Source organism: Brachyhypopomus gauderio, chromosome 17 (genome assembly GCF_052324685.1).
Source record: "Brachyhypopomus gauderio isolate BG-103 chromosome 17, BGAUD_0.2, whole genome shotgun sequence".
Taxonomy (NCBI): domain Eukaryota; kingdom Metazoa; phylum Chordata; class Actinopteri; order Gymnotiformes; family Hypopomidae; genus Brachyhypopomus; species Brachyhypopomus gauderio.
This window is the reverse complement of record NC_135227.1, coordinates 19,517,916-19,542,242: the sequence shown is the minus strand read 5'-3', so window position 1 is coordinate 19,542,242 and position 24,327 is coordinate 19,517,916. Positions and strand designations below refer to the sequence as shown.

The following is a 24,327-nucleotide window of genomic DNA, read 5'->3' as shown; positions in this document are numbered from 1 at the left end:
GCCGCCCAATGGAAGATGGGTTCCCTTTTGAGTCTTGGTTCTCCCGAGGTTTCTTCCTATTCCCCACCATCATAGGGAGTTTTTCCTCGCCACTGTCGCCTTTGGCTTGCTCATTAGGGTTCTGGACCCATAGTATTGTTAACCTTTTAAATCCTGTAAAGCGCTTTGTTACAACATGTTTTGTGAAAAGCGCTATACAAATAAACTTTGATTTGATTTGATTTGATTTGGTCTCACTGAGGCAGGTCTCACTGGAGCAGGTCTCACTGCTTGCATATCCAGTACTGGAGCATGTCTCATTGTAGCAGGTCTCACTGGAGCAGGTCTCGTTGGAGCAGGTCTCACTGGAGCATGTCTCACTGTGTGCAGATCAAGTCCTTTTCTACACACCTGCCCTAGTCTGCATCTGCTGTAATGTTTAAAGGGCAAGACCACCACTCTCCCTCACACGCCTGTTCTCATCTCATCCGTTTTGCTCTGCTTCTTGTTTCATTAATGCCTGTCCAGTCCGCGTGTCCACCAGACGGAGACGCACAAAGGAATTAAAGCACACCGATAGTGTCACCGGGGCTTCAGGGGAGCTTTACTGGTGGACCAGTGCAGTGATGGTGACACAGTCATGCTCATCCTGCCTGAAGAACTAATCCAGTCTGTCTGACAGTGCTTCACCCCCTCCACCCCTCTCATCCCCCTCCATCCCCCTCTACCCCTCCACCACCTCCACCCCTCTCATCCCCCTCCATCCTCCTCTACCTCTCCACCACCTCCACCCCTCTCATCCCCCTCCATCCCCCTCTACCCCTCCACCACCTCCACCCCTCTCATCTCCTCCATCCCCCTCTACCCCTCCACCACCTCCACCCCTCTCATCCCCCTCCATCCTCCTCTACCCCTCCACCCCCTCCACCCCTCTCATCCCCCTCCATCCCCCTCTACCTCTCCACCACCTCCACCCCTCTCATCCCCCTCCATCCCCCTCTACCCCTCCACCCCCTCCACCCCTCTCATCCCCCTCCATCCCCCTCTACCCCTCCACCACCTCCACCCCTCTCATCCCCTCCATCCCCCTCTACCCCTCCACCCCCTCCACCCCTCTCATCCCCCTCCATCCCCCTCTACCCCTCCACCACCTCCACCCCTCTCATCCCCCTCCATCCCCCTCTACCCCTCCACCACCTCCACCCCTCTCATCCCCCTCCATCCCCCTCTACCCCTCCACCACCTCCACCCCTCTCATCCCCCTCCATCCCCCTCTACCCCTCCACCACCTCCACCCCTCTCATCCCCCTCCATCCCCCTCTACCCCTCCACCCCCTCCACCCCTCTCATCCCCCTCCATCCCCCTCTACCCCTCCACCACCTCCACCCCTCTCATCTCCTCCATCCCCCTCTACCTCTCCACCACCTCCACCCCTCTCATCCCCCTCCATCCCCCTCTACCCCTCCACCACCTCCACCCCTCTCATCCCCCTCCATCCCCCTCTACCTCTCCACCACCTCCACCCCTCTCATCCCCCTCCATCCTCCTCTACCCCTCCACCACCTCCACCCCTCTCATCTCCTCCATCCCCCTCTACCCCTCCACCACCTCCACCCCTCTCATCCCCCTCCATCCCCCTCTACCCCTCCACCACCTCCACCCCTCTCATCTCCTCCATCCTCCTCTACCCCTCCACCACCTCCACCCCTCTCATCTCCTCCATCCCCCTCTACCCCTCCACCACCTCCACCCCTCTCATCTCCTCCATCCCCCTCTACCCCTCCACCACCTCCACCCCTCTCATCCCCCTCCATCCCCCTCTACCCCTCCACCACCTCCACCCCTCTCATCTCCTCCATCCCCCTCTACCCCTCCACCACCTCCACCCCTCTCATCTCCTCCATCCCCCTCTACCTCTCCACCACCTCCACCCCTCTCATCCCCCTCCATCCCCCTCTACCCCTCCACCACCTCCACCCCTCTCATCCCCCTCCATCCCCCTCTACCCCTCCACCACCTCCACCCCTCTCATCCCCCTCCATCCCCCTCTACCCCTCCACCACCTCCACCCCTCTCATCCCCCTCCATCCCCCTCTACCCCTCCACCACCTCCACCCCTCTCATCCCCCTCCATCCCCCTCTACCCCTCCACCACCTCCACCCCTCTCATCCCCTCCATCCCCCTCTACCCCTCCACCACCTCCACCCCTCTCATCCCCCTCCATCCCCCTCTACCCCTCCACCACCTCCACCCCTCTCATCCCCCTCCATCCTCCTCTACCCCTCCACCACCTCCACCCCTCTCATCCCCCTCCATCCCCCTCTACCCCTCCACCACCTCCACCCCTCTCATCCCCTCCATCCCCCTCTACCCCTCCACCACCTCCACCCCTCTCATCCCCCTCCATCCCCCTCTACCCCTCCACCACCTCCACCCCTCTCATCCCCCTCCATCCCCCTCTACCCCTCCACCACCTCCACCCCTCTCATCCCCCTCCATCCCCCTCTACCCCTCCACCACCTCCACCCCTCTCATCCCCTCCATCCCCCTCTACCCCTCCACCACCTCCACCCCTCTCATCCCCCTCCATCCCCCTCTACCCCTCCACCACCTCCACCCCTCTCATCCCCCTCCATCCCCCTCTACCCCTCCACCACCTCCACCCCTCTCATCCCCCTCCATCCCCCTCTACCCCTCCACCACCTCCACCCCTCTCATCCCCCTCCATCCTCCTCTACCCCTCCACCACCTCCACCCCTCTCATCCCCCTCCATCCCCCTCTACCCCTCCACCACCTCCACCCCTCTCATCCCCCTCCATCCCCCTCTACCCCTCCACCACCTCCACCCCTCTCATCCCCCTCCATCCTCCTCTACCCCTCCACCCCCTCCACCCCTCTCATCCCCCTCCATCCCCCTCTACCCCTCCACCACCTCCACCCCTCTCATCTCCTCCATCCCCCTCTACCCCTCCACCACCTCCATCCCTCTCATCTCCTCCATCCCCCTCCCTCAGATGTGTTTAATCTCATCCTCAATGTTCTAAGCCTGCAGTGTCTTTTTCTTTGCCTTCCTCTTCAACTTCTCCATCTTCTCTCTCTCTCTCTCTCTCTCTCTCTCTCTCTCTCTCTCTCTCTCTCTCTCTCTCTCTCTCTCTCTCTCTCATCCTCCCCCTCTCTCTGGCACCCAAGCCAGGCCTCATTGTATCTCTGTTCCATCTTCCAGTCCCAGTTCTACTGCCCCAGGTCCTTTATGCCCTTGAAGCCACATCTTGGCTCAGATGTGATGGACACAGGATGTCCAGTGAGACTTCCACTAATGTACAAGGGTGTCAATCAAATTCAACACACACACACTGTTGACAGAGACACTGTTGACAGTGAAAAATGTTTTAACTCAAACTTAATCAATTAAACAACCACAAAGAGTAAAGCGATCAGTCATTATATTGATCTATCAACCAGAAAATCAATCAGACAGCGACTCTGACTGTTAGTTTATGACTTTCCAAAGCGGCAGTGAGTTTCTCGAACGGGCAGCGGTCTGCTGGTTGCTCTGATCTCGTTAACTCTAGAGCAGGTGTAAGTATTCACTCGCTGTCCCTTTCAAATTCACTGACTACACCTATTTGCTCTCATTATAGCACACATTGACCAGCTCCTGCAGCCAGACGAAAGTCCATTAAGGGCTCAGTCCACAAGTGCAGGAGTGGCATCAACGCACATCTCAGGCTCAGCCTATCAACAGAGTCGCTCTAACGTTATTGACTGAAGAATCTAGTGGATCCATCGTATCCAGTGCATCCAGTTAACAGTTAACTTTAACAGTTCTGCAATTAGGCTCCTCCCTTATTACAGAACCAAACCATGATCTGGTCATTGATGTTGATCCTGTCACATGACCTGCACCTGTCTAGCATCTGACCTGTACTTAACCTTTACCTGACCTTTACTTGACCTGCACCTGACCTGTACCTAACCTGCACCTGACCTTTACATGACCTGTACCTAGCCTGTACTTGACCCTTACTTGACTTTTATCTGACCTGTACATAACCTTTTTCTGACCTTTACTTGACCTCTACCTAACCTGTACGTGACCTCACACATGGAGAGGCTGACAGAACACGGCAGGGCACTGACTGTACCTCCAAACAGAAGTCTGATTAGGTCATAGTACAATCACGTGTCTGATTAGGTCATAGTACAATCAGGTGTCTGATTAGGTCATGGTACAATCAGGTGTCTGATTAGGTCATAGTACAGTCACGTGTCTGATTAGGTCATAGTACAATCAGGTGTCTGATTAGGTCATGGTACAATCAGGTGTCTGATTAGGTCATTGTACAGTCACGTGTCTGATTAGGTCATAGTACAATCAGGTGTCTGATTAGGTCATGGTACAATCAGGTGTCTGATTAGGTCATGGTACAGTCACGTGTCTGATTAGGTCATAGTACAATCAGGTGTCTGATTAGGTCATGGTACAATCAGGTGTCTGATTAGGTCATGGTACAGTCACGTGTCTGATTAGGTCATGGTACATGTCTGAGAGTCCCTGAAAACACACACACACACACAGTCATATATACACTACATATATCCAAATTATTGGAATCAGGTGAGCTATATAGAAGAAAATGGAAGTGTTTGGGAACGTCAGCAACTCACCCACGAAGTGCAAGTAGTGCATAGTGCAAAGAGGTCGCCAACTTTCTGCAGAGTCAATCACTACAGACATTCAAACTTCATGTGGCCTTCAGATTAGCTGTTTGAATGGGTGTCTGTGGTCAAACAGCTGCATCCAAGCCATATATCACCATCATCAATCACCAAGTGCAATGCAAAGCGTCAGATGCAGTGGTGTAAAGCACGCCACCACTGGACTCTAGAGCAGTGGAGGTGTGTTCTCTGGAGTGATGAATCACGCTTCTCCATCTGGCAATCTGATAGACCAGTCTGGGTTTGGCAGTTGCCAGGAGAACGGTACTTGTCTGACTGTATTGGGCCATGTGTAAAGATTGGTGGAGGGGGGATTATGGTGTGGGGTTGTTTTTCAGGAGCTGGGCTTGGCCCCTTAGTTCCAGTGAAAGGAACTCTGAATGCTTCAGCATACCAAGACATTTGGACAATTCCATGTACCCAACTTTGTGGGAACAGTTTGGAGCTGACCCCTTCCTCTTCCAACATGACTGTACACCAGTGCACAAAGCAAGGTCCACAAAGACATGGCGTCTAGTGTGGATGAATTTGAGTGACCTCAACCTGATAGAACACCTGATAGAACACATACCATCAGTATGTGACCTCACAAAGGTGCTCCTGGAAGAATGTTCAAAATGTGTGTGTGTCTTTGTGTGTGTGTGTGTGTGTGTGTGTGTGTGTGTGTGTGTGTGTGTGTGTGTGTGTGTGTGTGTGCTGGCAGTCATGTTCTGCTTCAGTTCATGGTGAGGTTGAAGACCAGCTCTGCTACCTGCTCATGTGAATGTAATAACCAGCCCAGGAGGATTCCTTCCTCAAACAGAACTTATTCAGTCTCACTCGTGTGAGAATATCATGGCCAACAAACTCCTCTGTGTTACTTAGACAGTCCCACTGCATTTGTGCTACGCATTCAAAACAAACTACTGACCTGTCAAAGGACACTGGAGGATCTGCACCATCTGCACCGCCGTCTGTGAGATGAGCCCTAACTCCGCCTCCACCAGAGCCAGCCCTAACTCCGCCTCCACTAGAGCCAGTCATCTGTTAGATGAGCCCTAACTCCGCCTCCACCAGAGCCAGCCATCTGTGAGATAAGCCCTAACTCCGCCTCCACTAGAGCCAGCCATCTGTGAGATGAGCCCTAACTCCGCCTCCACCAGAGCCAGCCGTCTGTGAGATGAGCCCTAACTCCGCCTCCACCAGAGCCAGCCATCTGTGAGATGAGCCCTAACTCCGCCTCCACCAGAGCCAGCCATCTGTGAGATGAGCCCTAACTCCGCCTCCACCAGAGCCAGCCGTCTGTGAGATGAGCCCTAACTCCGCCTCCACCAGAGCCAGCCCTAACTCCGCCTCCACCAGAGCCAGCCCTAACTCCGCCTCCACCAGAGCCAGCCATCTGTGAGATGAGCCCTAACTCCGCCTCCACCAGAGCCAGCCCTAACTCCACCTCCACCAGAGCCAGTGCTAAATACTCATAATGCTTCATTCTCTTGTTCCAGCGCATTCGTGTGTATTTGCAATTATAATACTGCAGTTATAGTGTATCAGCTTCTGGCAAAGGAGTCTGGCCCTCCTGTTTCACACTAATCATACGGCAGTAGCTGCGCACGATTTATGCACCCTGAGCACTTTCCTATTAAACGCAAACTCGGCTGAACAGCAAAAAGTTGTTAATGTCCAAAGGGGTAGTTAGGCCAAACGATTCTAATTACAGTGCCAATTATAGTGTAGTAGATGGTGTGTTCGGCTAGCGTAGCTTCAGGCCGACCGACACCGTTAGCTCTCGTTCAGTCGTTTGTATTGTTTTGTTGATAAGCGGTTGGTGCAGGCTGTGCTTATATTTGACCACAGAATATCACTTAAGCAATAATTTATGAAGCAGAATGTTGTCAGTCAGTGAACTGTCCTGTACTAGCAAATGAGAGAGTAAATGTCAGAAATGTCAGAGAGAGAGAGTAAGGAAAACCTGCAAAAATGCTGAAGAAACACAGAAACTCTTCGAGAGAGTCACAGAGAGAGACTGCAGGACAGATAGAGACTGCAGGATGTAGAGAGTGCAGGACAGAGAGAGACTGCAGGATGGAGAGAGACTGCAGGACAGAGAGACTGCAGGACGGAGAGAGACTGCAGGACGGAGAGAGACTGCAGGACAGAGAGAGACTGCAGGATGGAGAGAGACTGCAGGACAGAGAGAGACTGCAGGATGGAGAGAGACTGCAGGACAGAGAGAGACTGCAGGACAGAGAGATTGCAGGATGGAGAGTGACTACAGGACAGAGAGAAACTGCAGGACGGAGAGTGACTGCAGGACAGAGAGAGACTGCAGGATGGAGAGACTGCAGGACAGAGAGAGACTGCAGGATGGAGAGAGACTGCAGGATGGAAAGAGACTGCAGGACAGAGAGTGACTGCAGGATGGAGAGAGACTGCAGGACAGAGAGATGCAGAGAGATCTAGAAAGACAGAGTGAAACAGAGAAAAGACATAGACAGTGTGAGAAAGAAAACCACTGAGTGCCAAGAGACAAACATAGAGACAGACATACAGACAGACAGAAAGACAGAGAGACAGAGAGAGTTAGCCCCGGACTGATCTAACAACTTATTTACCCACAGCAAAGCAGCAGAGACACTTTTCAACAATTTCTCCAGACATCAAGCGGCATTAGAATTAAAATATTATCACAGCGGAAATTAATCTGAGGGGGAAGAAAATAGAAAATCATTGTGGTGTGAAATCGGTACAGTGCTCAACCTCTCTGAAGTATAAAGTGAGATTTGTCTGAGTCCAGCTTTTGAAAATGCCCTTGGAGATTGAATTTTCCCTAAAGATACCATCAGTGAACAGTAGTGCAACGTTGTCAGCTACATACAGTCAGACAGTCTGAATCTCACACTCATCTTTGCCCACTCATCTTTGCCCTGCAGAATTCCATTTTCTTTCCTTGTCTTCATCCTCTTAGAACTGTGAGATTATCTACTCCAGATTGGTCCAGATTTCTTTGCCTACAGTACCAGATTACTGGGTCATTGCCATCTGTGACGGAACATCCTGACATTCCAGAATGGGGAACCGGTTCCTGGTGTTCCTGGGGTGTTCCTGGGGTGTTTCTGGTGTTCCTGGGGTTCATGTGCAATGAGCAGGAGTCTTCTGGGGGTCCATTTTCATGCTCTCTGTCTGAGCTTAAGCTTGGAGAGAGCCATCACTAGCTGGAGAGTGCTAATCTCACGCTTTTGAACAAGCAGCCATGTGTCTGAGCACTCCTAACATTCAGAGATGGTGCGACCAGCAGAGAGGAGGGGGCACATGTGAGGGTGGATGCTGTTTGTCAGGCCTGACGGGTTTAGGACGTAGCAATCAGGCAACAGACAGCAGAGCGTTGAGACCCACGCACAGCTACAACTCGACCTGCTGACATAATCATAATGATGTGAAATGTGTTGCAGTAAATATTTTCGATTCTCACATCGTAGCTCATTTGTAATTCCTACTGAAGCTGTGCAGGAGCCAAAGTTGAACTACCCCCTCCATCCTGCTGCTGTTTCCATGACGAGCCCCTCCCACCCCCTCCTGTGACACCCCCACCCACCCCCACCTGTGACACTTAACATCGTTTCCGTCATGCAGGATTTATGCACACATTCATGTCAGCTCCTAAGACAGCAGTTTTTGGGTTTTGAGTCTAGTAAACCACTTAGAGTATTTCTCCCCATTCCTACATAGCAGCTCTCCTGCTCAGGTACAGCCGCACACATCTATAATTCACACATCGATCTGCTTGAGATCATTCCAGTCTGCACTGGGGCCTGGATATTCACTCAAGTCAATTGCTGTAGTGGGTTTTTATTATTATTTAATGTGTTTGGAGAAAGCAGGTCTGCCTGAGCAGGACAGTGAACTCCAGTGTTCCATCTCCATCCTGCTGGGTGGAGCAGGAGGCAGTTAGATGGACGCTCCACGCTGCAGTTCAGTTTCCAGCCAACTGGGGGCTGGTTAGATGCATTGTGCACTTAGACATATGGTGACAGCAGTGAGAGGTCTTACATGTTTTCTTTGACACTTTCTGCTAGAAAGATTGCTTTAGAGATGTTCACTACAGATCACTATGTGCTAACATCAACTGTTAACATGTAAGGGTACTTATCAAGGGTCTGACACAGCCTCACTCAGAAGATGCGTTCAGGTGCAGATGGATTCTCCCCACCTGTGACTCCTCCCACTCGTGACTCCTTCCACCTGTGACTCCTCCCACCCGTGACTCCTCCCACCCATTACCTACCTATGGAGGCTCTTTTACATTTGGGTGTCACATGCCAACAGAATTCAGCTTCTAACATTCACTAATCTCACCCCAGCAATCTGACATCTGAAGATGTTTAGCATAAAAACGAAGCTCTGATGCCAAAGCAGTGAAGATCTTATGTATGAAGATGTCAACATGTTTGTGAAGCAGTAGTTGATCTGCTATGGATCAGAGAGTAGCAGAGATGTCCACAAACAGGACAGAAACAGGAAGAGAACCTTTCAGGATGTGCCTCTGTGTGACCGCTCTCCGTCATTTGTGAGGAACATGATGGTAACTTCTTTTAAAGAGGGCATAGCATTATGAGACCTGTACAAAAAGACACCTTCACCAGAAAGATCTGCCAGTTTTCTAGGTTTCACATAAGATGCGATCTGGAATGATTTGAAAGTTGTGTGGCCTAAACATCCTCACACCTGGGGTGGTCATGTGACCACGTGTCCACCATCCTGCACATTCTGTACCATTTCAGCTAAACTAATATGGCAGCTTTCATGAAAGCCTAGAACATCAGTGTTAGCGTAGTGTGTGTGAGTGTATGTGTGTGTGTGTGTGAGACAGAGAGAGAGAGAGAGAGAGAGAAACAGAAAAAACAAGATGTGCTTAAATGTGTATTATTGAATGGAAGGAAGAGTGAGAGAACGGGAGAAAAATAGATAGAGAAACAGAGAGAGAGAGAGAGAGAGAACTTGTAATTCACACCAGTCAGCGTTCTGCACGTCTTGCTCTATTTACACTTCTATCTCTTCATTAAGTGAGTTTTCTCTCCCTGAGACAGAAGCCAGTGCTGCAGGGGAGCGTCAGGTCTCCTGGTCAGCACTGTGAAGTTAAACACTCCCAACTTCCACTGCCGCTTATTACAATTACATTTACATATGCATGAGTAATCCACCCACTCCCAGACACAAATTACCCTACGCACTGCCATGTTGATATGGGCTCACATTGGCTCAGTTAATGCAGTAACAAGGCCTTGTTCAACTTAGACCAGACTGAAACTTTTGAATGTAGTCTTTCAGTTTTCTGCAGCAAAACACTTTTTTTTACAATTGTAAATTTTGGAGACTGTTTGTTATGAAGCTGTTTGGACCCTTCAGACATAGAAATGCAGTTGCATGCATTATCTTGCTCCTTGTCTCATTGCCTCTCTTTCTCTCTCTCTCTCTCTCTCTCTCTCTCTCTCTCTCTTCCTGCTCCCTCTGTCACCTCTATCATTCTTTCTCTACTTCCCATTCTCACTCTAAACTAAACAGCTGACTTTACAGTGGGCACCATCATGGTTTCTTTTTTTGTTTGTGTGTGTGTGTGTGTGTGTGTGTGTGTGTGTGTGTGTGTGTGTGTGTGTGTGTGTGTGTGTGGGATATATTTTTTGTCCCATTTGTGTACATTGACAAGGACATCCCATCCTTGAGAAATCCAACTGACCTTGAAGCAGTAACCAACCAAAGGTTCTGGAAGCCTCTGCAAACAATAACTTGAGCCCAGACCCTTGACAACCCTAAAGACACAACCCTAAAGACACAACTCTAAAGACACAGCCCTAAAGACACAACCCTAAAGACACAACCCTAAAGACACAGCCCTAAAGACACAACCCTAAAGACACAGCCCTAAAGACACAACCCTAAAGACACAGCCCTAAAGACACAACTCTAAAGACACAGCCCTAAAGACACAGCCCTAAAGACACAACTCTAAAGACACAGCCCTAAAGACACAACCCTAAAGACACAACTCTAAAGACACAGCAAAAGCACTTATCTTCATCTTCATACTGGCGAAGGTCCTGAAATGTAGATAGCATGAATCCCTAACAGTACAAAAGCTCAAACACATGAATAACACATGAAGAACACGTGAAGAACACGTGTGTTGCCATCCACACAACCGTCCTGGTGGATATGGTGGGGTGGGTCATGGTTTTGCAGATTATCTCCATCTATTTCTCCATCTTTCTCTCCACACCTGTCTGTCTCTCCATCTGTCTCTCCACACCTGTCTGTCTCTCCATCCGTCTGTCAGGCCCTTGCAAAGAACATTCAATCCACTCCAGTCACCACACAAAAGTCTTTGGCATACAACCACAGTCTATCTGCTGCCAGAGCAAAGAAAGGAGATCGTATGAAGAACTGGGTATGCATGACTGAACAAAATTGAAGAAATGTTATAAGTCAAATAACTAAGTGAAATAAACGCTCCTTAAAGAAGTCCATTCATCTCCTTAAAGGGAGAGCGATAATATAATCAACCTAGAGCAAGTCTTCACTTTCAGTCATTGTTTACTGGAAGACTAAGAAATATTGTTTGCAGTTACATAACATACATTTGTAAATGCGTAGCCACTTTAATGAATTCAGGAAGTTATTTTGTAGTTGATTGTATATTTAAAAATGAATTTTTACTGCCATTATTTATGTAGAGTTATTAGCAATTGCCTTGGTGAAACATCCGTGATTTATAAAACGTGTTAGTGAAAGTTAATATACAGAAAAAAATGGAATGAGGACAAAGCTGCAAAAGGAAAGACAGAAAGAGACCATCTGTCCCACCAGTGAGAGAAGAGACCATCTGTCCCACTAGTGAAATAAGAGACCATCTGTCCCACTAGTGAGAGAAGAGACAGTCTGTCCCACTAGTGAAATAAGAGACCATCTGTCCCACTAGTGAGAGAAGAGACAGTCTGTCCCACTAGTGAAATAAGAGACCATCTGTCCCACTAGTGAGAGAAGAGACCGTCTGTCCCACTAGTGAAATAAGAGACCATCTGTCCCACTAGTGAGAGAAGAGACCATCTGTCCCACTAGTGAAATAAGAGACCATCTGTCCCACTAGTGAAATAAGAGACCATCTGTCCCACTAGTGAGAGAAGAGACCGTCTGTCCCACTAGTGAAATAAGAGACCATCTGTCCCACTAGTGAAATAAGAGACCATCTGTCCCACTAGTGAGAGAAGAGACCGTCTGTCCCACTAGTGAAATAAGAGACCATCTGTCCCACTAGTGAGAGAAGAGACCATCTGTCCCACTAGTGAGAGAAGAGACTAGTGAGTCCCTCACTAGTGAGACATACTTATATCCAGCTGCTAAATGTTTTGTGCTTGTGTGTGTGTGCGTGTGTGTGTGTGTTTGTGTGTGTGTGTGTGTGTGTGTGTGTGTGTGTACCCTTACTGTATACAATGACCTTTTGCTTTGAAACAGTACATCATTCTCATAGTTCACAGCTTAAATAAAGTCCCAGCTGACTACGTCTTACCACTCTACACATCAAAACAGTCAAAAACTTGTTTGCAAAAGATGAATGGAATATATAAGCACCAGTTAACATTATGCAAATTATGCAAATCATTGTGCTATTATGTTTTGATGGATACCAGCTTCAATTCTAAGTGATATGACTGGTTATGGTAAAAGTGGAACAGGTGGAGAGATTATTCATTTTATGCTGAAGCCTCGTGCCATTACAGAAGTGATTTTAAATCCATAGCATTGATTTCAGTGATGAAATCCTTTTGGCATACATGAAAATAAACACCTGCCATGTTTCTGTTAGTCTAAATAAAATACAAATGACAACACTGTAATTCAACACTGTAAGAGTTCATTCAACACTTGCTTTTTGCTGTGCAGACAGTGTTGTTGCGTTGAGCGTTAACATTTCTGGAAGAGTCTGTTGGAAGAAATCTCAGCGAGGCTTTTCCTGGTACCACTGACGGATGTAGGCTCTGTGTCTAGGAGAGGACTGCCGTGCTATTTTTGAGAATGTTGTTTTCTAGACCCATATGAACACTTATCTGCATACTTTTCCTTTCCTAGTTTACCTCACTGCCTTTTATTGAATGTTACACACTGTGAATAAAGGTTGGTTGCATTTTCAACCATGTGCAGATCACTTGGAACCATGAGACGTTCCTGTGACATGCAACCCAAACAGATTTTATCAGTTAATCTCCAATATGACCAGTAAACAAGATTTAACCCAGTTAATTAATGGCCTTGAGCAACTTTCAATAAAAGTCACACGAAAGTAAACGCTAGCAACCTCTTTTTCGTGTTGTGTTCTAGGCTAATGACCGTAGAGGAGTGTGACCCTGGTGGCTGGGAGCACTCCCGCACAAACACACAGCTCACCTGTGCTGCTTCATTAGAGGTGCTGTACAGCCCCAGGACTCCAGTGAAAGACTAATGCGTGTTTACACTCCGTTTGAAGCTCTTTTGGGTTCACTTTCATCACTCCAGTTTTAACCTCATGGATATCCACATAGTTGGACGGCTTTGGCATGTTTCTGAACAGCTGATGACAGGTGTGAATGGGTCCTGAGTCCTGGAGAAAGTTTCTTAGATAGATTCTTTTAAATAAAGGTCAAAAATACTTTTGTAAATCAGTGAGTAATCATGTCACTAGGTCTTAAAAGAGGTTAATTTCCTCATTAAAGTTTAATATGCGCTCTGTGGTCCAGGCCTTCTGTAGTTATTCAGTATCTACAGTCTTTCCCTTATGGTTTTGGGGTTACCATTAGGTCTGTTCTGGAGACCTCACTGCTGCCGCTAGGTGGCTGGGGCAGGAATAGCTTTCAGCATATGCTTTGTTTTCACAGCGGCCCACCCCACTGGGGCCCTGCGATCTCGCTGTCAAAATGCATCAAAAAGCAGAAGAGGTGGTGTTTTCAGACGCATGATGTAACCCTGCGCCTTTAGAGCAGTCCGTCTGGACCAGCTGTCCAGGTCTGCAGCTCAGGGCACTGCCTCAAAGGTAGCAGCTTTGGCATTTTATATGTGAATTTATTCTTTTGTTTTGCACGGACCAGCACACAGGAGCTGTGGTAGCAGTGAGGAAGAGCCAGACGCTGGTCTAGTTTCGCACACGCTGCCAGACATACAGTACAGCTGTTTTCACGTCTGGGACTGTGGAGCACAGACATCTGGAGGAGGGGTTAAGAGTAGCTCTAGCCCAGTTGGAGGCGGGGTTAAGAGTAGCTCCACTCCAGTTGGAGGCGGGGTTAAGAGTAGCTCTAGCCCAGTTGGAGGCGGAGTTAAGGGTAGCTCCACTGCAGTTGGAGATGGAGTTAAGAGTAGCTCTACTCTAGTTGGAGGTGGGGTTAAGAGTAGCTCTAGCTCAGTTGGAGGCGGGGTTAAGAGTAGCTCTAGCCCAGTTGGAGGCGGGGTTAAGAGTAGCTCTAGCCCAGTTGGAGGTGGGGTTAAGAGTAGCTCTAGCCCAGTTGGAGGCGGGGTTAAGAGTAGCTCTAGCTCAGTTGGAGGCGGGGTTAAGAGTAGCTCTAGCCCAGTTGGAGGTGGGGTTAAGAGTAGCTCTAGCCCAGTTGGAGGCGGGGTTAAGAGTAGCTCTAGCCCAGTTAGAGGCGAGGTTAAGAGTAGCTCTAGCCCAGTTGGAGGCGGGGTTAAAAGTAGCCCTAGCCCAGTTGGAGGCGGGGTTAAGAGTAGCTCTAGCCCAGTTGGAGGCGGGGTTAAGAGTAGCTCTAGCCCAGTTGGAGGCGGGGTTAAGAGTAGCTCTAGCCCAGTTGGAGGTGGGGTTATGAGTAGCTCTAGCTCAGTGGACTGCAGAGTTTCCACCTTGCCAGGTGCTGGTGAGGGGTTTCCTGTGGAGGCCGGACAGGTACGAGCTGTGAAGATTTACTGCAGCAGCGTGGCCCTGCAGAGACGGCACCTGCACCTGCAACTAGAGTCTCTGACGGGGATTTGCATAAGCTGACTTAGAGAAAAAGTTTGGGTTTGGCGCAGAGACGAAGTTTAGCGGCATTGCCAAGTTCTTTTGTAACAGAGCTTTTTGGGTGAACTGTGTCCTTGCCCCATCTGAACCCGTTCCCTTCTCATTCTCCACACCTGTCTCTCCATCTGTCCCTCCACACCTGTCTCTCCACACCCGTCTGTCTCTCCATTTGTCTCTTCACAGCAGTCTCTCTCCATCTGTCTCTTGATGCTAGTCTGTGTCTCTATCTGTCTCTCCACACCAATCTGTCTCTCCCATCTGTCTGTCCATCTGTCTCTCCATGCTGGTCTGTTTCTCCATCTGTCTCTCCACACCTGTCTGTCTCTCCATCTCCCTGTCAGGCCCTGTCTCCATGCTATATCCAGCTGTCAGAAGTATATGTTGAAGAGAGAAAATACCTCAGTGCTTCTTTCACTCTTTCATTCACTCATTCACCCTTTCAGCTCATTTGTCTCTGACCAGACTGGCTGCCTTATTTAATTCAGGAGTGTAAGGACCTTCTGAACCTGGACCTGCTGTATCTTCGACCTTTTGTATGTGAACCTGCTGTATTCGAGCCTGCTGTATAAAATTATGGTGATTTTGAATGAATCCTTGGAGCAGTTTACATTACGCATGGTTTGCTGCATCCCATCATGCTAACAAGGGTCTCGGCTAGGCTTCGCAGTCTGGCCCCTAGCAGTGTGGTGACCAGGCCATGCTGCTCAGGAGACCAGCGTCTCCTCCTCAGCTGCAGACTCTCCAGGGCCCACTGGTCTGTTATCCCCTCAGCAGAGCCACAGATTCTGAGTGAACACTTGCTATTTGGAATGTGACCGCAACTCAGGTGTCTCACATGATCCAATCGATGCTGCTCTCTGAACCATCACCCTGCCTGCGTCATGAGGAGATGGCAGAGCCCACTGCCTGTGAGCCAGAGCAGCGTATCAAGGTGGAGCAGCCTGTCAGGAAGATCAACCTGTCCATAGGAGCAGCCTGTCAGGAAGAGCAGCCTGCAAGGTGGAGCAGCCTGTCAATATGATCAACCTGTTAGGTGGAGCAGCCTGCAAGGTGGAGCAACCTGTTAAAATGATCAGCCTGTCAGGTGGATCAGGCTACCAAGACTTCAGAGGCTTTTGGCTTTTGGACTTTGGTAACTCAGAATGCTTCTCTCCTACTGCATCAAATGTTTGTTTTTCTGTCCCAACGCCCCACAGTTTCCTGCAGCACTGAGATGAGAAGAGCACAGAACAAGGAGAGTGTGTTAGGTAGGAAATCATCCTACGTACGCAGATGAAATGCACATAACGTGGGAAGCGTAAACGTGTTAACCATTGATGATCAGGCAGAAAAGAAACATTTGCTGTCATTAATCTTCTTATTTTCAGTGTCTTGCTCTCATTGTTAAGCCTATTTTGATGTTTGAACTAAATCGAACTTTGGAAGCCAGCAAACCATTGCATATAAGTACAGTTCATACTTCTCTTGTGCTGTTCCTCTGACTGTTCCTCTCACTGTTCTTCTCACTGTTCCTCTCACTGTTCCTCTGACTGTTCTTCTCACTGTTCTTCTCACTGTTCCTCTCACTGTTCTTCTCACTGTTCCTCTCACTGTTCCTCTGACTGTTCTTCTCACTGTTCTTCTCACTGTTCCTCTGACTGTTCCTCTCACTGTTCTTCTCACTGTTCCTCTCACTGTTCCTCTGACTGTTCTTCTCACTGTTCCTCTCACTGTTCCTCTGACTGTTCTTCTCACTGTTCTTCTCACTGTTCCTCTGACTGTTCCTCTCACTGTTCTTCTCACTGTTCCTCTCACTGTTCCTCTGACTGTTCCTCTCACTGTTCTTCTCACTGTTCCTCTGACTGTTCCTCTCACTGTTCTTCTCACTGTTCCTCTCACTGTTCCTCTGACTGTTCTTCTCACTGTTCTTCTCACTGTTCCTCTGACTGTTCCTCTCACTGTTCTTCTCACTGTTCCTCTGACTGTTCCTCTCACTGTTCTTCTCACTGTTCCTCTCACTGTTCTTCTCACTGTTCCTCTGACTGTTCCTCTCACTGTTCTTCTCACTGTTCCTCTCACTGTTCCTCTGACTGTTCTTCTCACTGTTCTTCTCACTGTTCCTCTGACTGTTCCTCTCACTGTTCTTCTCACTGTTCCTCTCACTGTTCCTCTGACTGTTCTTCTCACTGTTCCTCTCACTGTTCTTCTCACTGTTCCTCTCACTGTTCCTCTGACTGTTCTTCTCACTGTTCCTCTCACTGTTCTTCTCACTGTTCCTCTGACTGTTCCTCTCACTGTTCTTCTCACTGTTCCTCTCACTGTTCCTCTGACTGTTCTTCTCACTGTTCTTCTCACTGTTCCTCTGACTGTTCCTCTCACTGTTCTTCTCACTGTTCCTCTCACTGTTCCTCTCACTGTTCTTCTCACTGTTCCTCTTACTGTTCCTCTCACTGTTCTTCTCACTGTTCTTCTCACTGTTCCTCTGACTGTTCCTCTCACTGTTCTTCTCACTGTTCCTCTCACTGTTCCTCTGACTGTTCTTCTCACTGTTCCTCTCACTGTTCCTCTCACTGTTCTTCTCACTGTTCTTCTCACTGTTCCTCTGACTGAAGGGATGTCTGTGATGTCACAGCACGCCTGCACAGGCTTCAACTGCACAACCACAGATAACATGGTAGCATGCAGAAAGCTCGAATCTCATGCACTGATCGATTTCACTATGTGCCCCAACTACTGTTATGAGTCGCTTGTTTTGAAACACAGCCCAACTTCAGCATCATGTCAGAATGCAGGAGTTTCATGATCTCAAGGTTAACACCAACCTCTGAGGTATCAGCCTGAATGCAGAATTCTCGTGAACGTAAACGCTCTATTTTAATATGATTTCACTATTTAGACCACAGGTGCTACAGCTCCGTGTGCTGGAGACCGTGTTGGTCTCTCCTCCTGCAGTGAGAGTGGGGTTCTTACCGTACAGGAGACACCCCCCCCCCCCCCCCAAGCCACTCACACACTCACACACTCACACACCGGCGCTGTGGTTGCTTGCTAAAAAATTGAAAAAAAAAATTGGCAATTCAGGTCTGACTGAATTACAGCTGATATCTTATCTCTGTCTCCCTCACGCTCTTTTGCTTTCTCTTTTTCTTTCTCTTTCACCTTCACTCTTTCTCTCTCGCTCCCTCTGCTCCCTCTCTCTTCTGGTTTCTCTCCCTCTCTCACTGTTCTATGTCCCTCTTTGTTTCTCTCTCTCTCTCTCTCTCTCTCTCTCTCTCTCTCTCTCTCTCTCTCTCTCTCTCTCTCTCTCTCTCTCTCACCCTCGTTCTCCAGCTGCCTGTGTCTACCTGATACCAGCTTCTTTCTCCTCTCACAGTGGGACTCATCTAGTTAAAACATGATGCAGTTTGCATGACCTTCTAAATCAGGATTCCTTTGGACTTCCAAGCAATGCCTCTCTCTCTCTCTCTCTCTCTCTCTCTCTCTCTCTCTCTCTCTCTCTCACACACACACACACACACACACACACATTCTCGCTATAAATCTCTTTCTCTCTCACTCTCTTTCTCTCTCTTTCACACACACACACTTTCACACTCTCTCTCCCTCTCTCTCTTACTCTATCTCTCTCTCATGCTCTCTCTCTGTGTCTGCATGTCTCTCTCTCTCTCTCTCTCTCTCTCTCTCTCTCTCTCTCTCTCTCTCTCAGTAGTGGGGCCTTACAGCCACAGGTGTATAGTGATGTAATGAAGCAGCAGACAGGTGATGTAAGCACAGAGGGACACCAGAGAGTGTCAGGAGAGTCCACTCAATCAGTGGGCCACAAATATGAATTTTGATTCAGTGGAGGGGGCCAGGTGCACCTTGTCCACAGGCAGCTGGGAAAACCCCAAAGAGATGTGTGATGATAAAGTCTTTGATCTATTGTTATCTTACTACTATCTTACTAGTGTCTATTAGCACTAACTTGCTGTGCCCTCTGTGCAACACACACAAGTTACATAACACATATCATGCATGAATTATTAGCCTATGCTTATATGTTACATTTAATATTAATATTAATGTTTGTAGGTTATGAATGGACAATATTTCCCCTGATACATTTCATTGCTGTGTCTGAGCAGATGATTGCTGGTCATTTAACCATTTAATCAAAATAAGATAATTAAGATTAGGTATCCACCTTTAAATCTTTGTCATTGGTATTATAAGAATGCTTTCTTATAGACCTACAAAAGTGCCCAAGTTCTGTCAGCAGCTTTTACTCTTTCTCTCTGTTTCACTATCTCTCTCTCTCTCTCTCTCTCTCTCTCTCTGTCCACACTGCTCTGCTTCTGTAGTTTAATGACTAGACTGTTCAATCTGTCTGTTTTGCTCTTTTTGTGCCAATTCCGCAAAACCAAAGGAAAACAAATGCAGAACTCCTCCCCTAACACAAAACTCCTCCCCTAATGCAGAACTCCTCCCCTAACACAAAATTCCTCCCCTAACACAAAACTCCTCTCCTAACGCAGAACTCCTCCCCTAATGCAGAACTCCTCCCTTAACACAAAACTCCTCCCCTAACGCAGAACTCCTCCCCTAACACAGAACTCCTCCCTTAACACAAAACTCCTCTCCTAACGCAGAACTCCTCCCCTAACACAGAACTCCTCCCCTAACACAGAACTCCTCCCCTAACCCAGAACTCCTCCCTTAAGCTGTTCCGTCCCAGCTTCTCGTCTCTGCTTTATTAGCGGCTGGATGCTCCATGCTGACGACCTGTGGCCACATCTTCCTTCCTACACCAGCGGCCCAATCACCACAAGCCCACACAGCCCTGCCGCCGCCCCTCTGTCCCGCCGGGGCGGGTACGCTGCCATCCAGTGGGTGAAGACCCGTATCCTGCTGGGTCTAACTGGACGGAGTTCCAACCAGCCAGAGTGAGACGTGAACGTGAAGGGGATGATGATTGAATGCTGTGAACTCACCGTACGACTCGCCACTGTTTCCATCACCTAGTGCAGAGTTTGTTAGCGTCTGACTGCTGTTAGCGTCTGACTGCTGTTAGCGTCTGACTGCTGTTAGCGTCTGACTGCTACTTTCAGGACCAACGCTACCACTCTCTGAATGAGTTTAGTTGACATTTGTGATTATGCTGCAGTAGTTTTGCTCACATCTGTTATTATGGGGATTCTCAGGATTAACAGGCCAGTGGGAAAAGTGATTACATTCATTAGTGGGGATTATTAATCTGGTGAGTTAACTGTGTGATCAGCACGGGGAAGAAGGACTTTTTTCTCTCCTTATCTTCAAACCTCTCTGTCTCTCCCTCTCTCCCTTTCTGTCACTCTCTGTCTCTCCCTCTCTCCATCTCCCTTTCTCTCTCCCTCTTTGTGTCACTCTCTCCCACTGCCTCTCTCTCCCTCTTTCTGCTTCTCCCTCTCTCCCTTTCTGTCACTCTCTGTCTCTCCCTCTCTCCATCTCCCTTTCTCTCTCCCTCTTTGTGTCACTCTCTCCCACTGCCTCTCTCTCCCTCTTTCTGCTTCTCCCTCTCTCCCTTTCTGTCACTCTTCCTCTCCCTCTCCCTCTTTCCCCCTCTCTTTCTCTGTCTCACTCTGCCTCTCATGTAGTGCCTCTTTCTTTTTTATGCAGTCACTTTTTGTTCTCCTTCTTTCTCTTTCATGCTCTCTTGCTCTCTCTTCTCAGAATTAAAAGCTTTGACAGTGGAAAATGTGATTCAGTGTGTCTTCAAATCACATTCTTACCACCTCTAAATGCCATTTATACGCCTTCAGCATAAAAACTGCCACACCGTTATGTGCTGACCTTTCAACCTGCTAGAAAGACAACAGAGGAGCTTTAAGGTGTGTGTGTTCTACCGCAGAGACAGGACTCTGAACAAATAGCTTTTTATCAGGCTGAAGTCATGGGGTGAAGTGTGATTGCTGTGTTTGATTGACCACTTTCTGTAATGGCTGGATTCACCAGCACTGAGTTAAGGTCCTAATTCGGAAGTGTGTTTGATGAGAGATGGCCAAATCCTTCCCATGTTGTTTTGTTTAATAAATGTTACATGGAGGAAGATAAAGCTCTCAGCAGTTCTGTTTTATAGAAGACGTAAGTCAGTTGATGGAAACATGGCCCAGACACGCTCAGATCTTTGCAGTGACCCTGGACAAGGTGCTGGATTGTGCTGTTTTTACTTTTAGCGTGTGATTAAGAACCAAAGCTCTTAGTAGCCCAAGCCTGCTCAGGCATTGATGAATAGCTAACCATAACTGAAATCATTTGTGGGTGGTTTAGTGTGTGTGTGTGTGTGTGTGTGTGTGTGTGTGTGTGTGTGTGTGTGTGTGTGTGTGTGTGTGTGTGTGTGTGTGTGTGTGTGTGTGTGTGAGTGGGCAGGGAGATATGCTGAAGATGAATGACACTGTGTTTTGATGTGTGTGCGTATGCTTTCTCTATTACAGATAATAGAAGTGGTGATAACACATCCCATTTGCATGTTATTAAAGTGTTTGCCAAGCCCCTCCTGCATATGTGGCTCATATGTGGCCCTCGAGGGCCCCTCCATCTGCACAGACTCAGGTCAGGGGCCCTCCGGGCCAACGTGTTCATGTGTGCTTCTGGATCCTAAATCCTAATGTTTTCTTCTCTCTGTGTTTCTATTTCTCTCCCTCTCTGTTGTGTAGATCTTCACGATGATGTGGATTTAATCCAGCCTTCCTCTTGAGCTCAGCTCAATCTGGGTGGCACTTAGCGTCTTCCGTCAGGACTTCCTTCTGGACATCTCAGGACGTCTGTCACTCCTGAGGCCGCGTTGGCTTCTCCTCCTCCATGTGGGGGTGGCGCCCACGACATTCCTGAAGGAGAACCGGCAGCCTGCAGCGTGTCGGCGTGAGAGCAAAGCTCCAGCAGGCCATCGAAACAACCTGTGAGGTTTGCTTCTGCCATACGGAGAGAGCAAGCTAAACAAACACACACGACTGAAACAGACATTACTAGTGTGATCTGACGAGTGCGGGTTAGGTCAGGAGACGAGTATGAGACACGATGCTGTGCTCTCTCGTGTGAGCTCCCTCACAGCTGACCCGGACGGGAATGGACAGAACTGGATGAAGTCCTGATGCAGGAATGATCAAACCGCAGTGCAAGCTTCTGTTCTAAGCATGGGAAATTAAAGTGCACAATGAACATGACTCCTGAAACAGCTGACTTCTGAAACAGCCGAGTTCTGAAGCAGCTGAGTTCTGAAGCAGCCCACTGCTTTTCTTCATTGCTTGATGAAGTATTGAATTGAACAAAACGGAAACAGCAGCTGCTACCCCATGTGAAGCAACAGTTTCTTTAAAAAAGATCGGCATAAAATCAGCAGAGATTAATGGATGTTTATAACACCACCACCGAGTTTTACCTTCCGAACACCACGGGCGGCCCAGAGAGCGAGGAGCCCTGGGACAAGTCCACTCTCCTGGCTCTACAGATCTCCCTGGCCGCCCTGCTGGCGCTGGTCACCCTGGCCACCATGCTGTCCAACGGTTTTGTCATCGCAACTATTGTCCTGACGCGCAAGCTGCACACTCCTGCCAATTTCCTGATCGGATCTCTGGCCCTGACGGACCTGCTGGTGTCCATCCTGGTCATGCCCGTCAGCATCGTCTACACGGTGAGCAAGACGTGGACACTAGGCCAGGTGGTGTGCGACATCTGGCTGTCGTCGGACATCACCTTCTGCACGGCGTCCATCCTGCACCTGTGCGTAATCGCGTTGGACCGCTACTGGGCCATCACGGACGCGCTGGAGTACTCCAAGAGACGGACGACGCGGAGGGCGGCCGTCATGATCGCCGTGGTCTGGGTGATCTCCGTCTCCATCTCCATGCCGCCCCTGTTCTGGAGGCAGGCCAAGGCCCACGAGGAGCTGACCGAGTGCATGGTCAACACGGACCAGATCTCCTACACGCTCTACTCCACCTTCGGCGCCTTCTACGTGCCGACCGTGTTGCTCGTCATCCTCTACGGACGCATCTACGTGGCGGCACGCTCCAGGATATTCAAGACGCCGTCAGCGTCGCACGGGAAGCGCTTCACCACGGCCCAGCTCATCCAGACATCGGCCGGCTCCTCGCTCTGCTCGCTCAGTTCTTCCGCCCACCCGGAGGGGCACCTTCATCCTGGAGGAGGAGGAGGAGGAGGAGGAGGAGGGTCTCCACTCTTCACCAACAGCGTGAAGGTAAAGCTGGCGGACAGCGTGCTGGAGAGAAAGCGTCTGTGTGCGGCGAGGGAGAGGAAGGCGACGAAGACTCTGGGCATCATCCTGGGAGCCTTCATCGTGTGCTGGCTGCCCTTCTTCGTGGGAACGCTGGTGACGGCCATTTGTAAGGACTGCTGGTTCCACCCAGGGCTCTTCGACCTCTTTACCTGGCTCGGATATCTCAACTCGCTCATCAACCCCGTCATCTACACCGTGTTCAACGACGAGTTCAAACAGGCCTTCCACAAACTCATCAAGTTCAAGAAATGCTACTGAATGGAGAGCCTGGGAAGCTGAGACTGTCCCGGCACTGTGGTTCATTGGGTGTGAAGCTTCAGGATCGACCCAATCAGAGCCGAGACCCAGGAGGGAAGGGATCTAAGCCCGGACACAAGCAACGTTAAACATTTTCTGTAGCATTTGCTCTGGCGTATTGAAATGCAAAACCCATGGTCACATGACCTGGACATGATTATATTTGCACACAATTAAAACCACATAGTCCAGCCTGTAAAAAAGATGAATATTTGTGCCATTCTGTGGATGTTTTCCAGTAGATTTTTGTGTGCATGCATAATGTCTGGTTCTTCCTATTAGCAAAACCAACCAAGAGACTCATGACAGAAAAGGACTTCAGAGAGAACTTTCTCTACACAGAAACTAACCTGGAATGCTCTGAAATTCTCAAAAAAACCCCACAAAAAAGTCAAAAAAGCGATGCTTTTGCAGAAGCTGCTCAAACCTCTACCTGAGATGTTTCCGTCATCAGTTGTGCAAGCAAAGTGCTTCTGAACTTCTAGGAGTTTAAACCAGTATGTAATAGAAAAAGTATATGTTTAAATCATAACATTCATCCCATGGGTTTCAAAAGTTCCAAAAGAAGATCTTGTCTTATGTCCTTACTTCAGATATGCCATAACGACAACTGGCAGTGCAAACAGATATGCCATTAATCCAGTGTCCATAGTGTAAAATGCTTTGCTATTGGAAATGATAAATCTGTGAAATTCTGTGAAATGATCAGCGCCCTTAGTTTAATGCAAAGCTGGGATTTCATTTTTGAAACTATATGAAATACACTTTGGGGATCTTGTGTGTTGTTATGTGTTCATTGGTATCATGACATTACATGGCTTTATTTATTATATAACCATTATATGACACCTCTGTGGGGATGTGAGGAGTGCAGCGTTAGGGCACTACTTCACTCTGTGAGGTGTTGATCACTATCCCACCATGACAACCAGCCCGAGAGGAGAGGTGGCATCGTGCCTGAAGGGCAAGCTGGCACCAGGCTGAGAGGAAAAGTGTGTTCAACACATCGAATGTGTGTGCGTGGGAATTACTGCTGACAGGCCGACAGAGGCAGAGCAGGAGACAAGTTGCACTTACACTCCAGTGAGAATGT

The 24,327-nt window shown here is 48.8% G+C and overlaps 1 protein-coding gene across 1 annotated transcript in view; it reads left to right on the top strand.

The window, feature by feature from the left end:
• htr1d (5-hydroxytryptamine (serotonin) receptor 1D, G protein-coupled) overlaps positions 1 to 23,961 on the top strand; it is a 28,126-nt gene extending 4,165 nt beyond the window's left edge. The window contains exon 2 of the mRNA XM_076978077.1: positions 21,358 to 23,961. Within this exon, the coding sequence (XP_076834192.1) occupies positions 22,047 to 23,195 (1,149 nt within the window). The 5' untranslated portion in view covers positions 21,358 to 22,046 and the 3' untranslated portion in view covers positions 23,196 to 23,961. The remainder of the gene's footprint in view (positions 1 to 21,357) is intronic.
• The last annotated feature ends 366 nt before the right edge of the window (positions 23,962 to 24,327 follow it).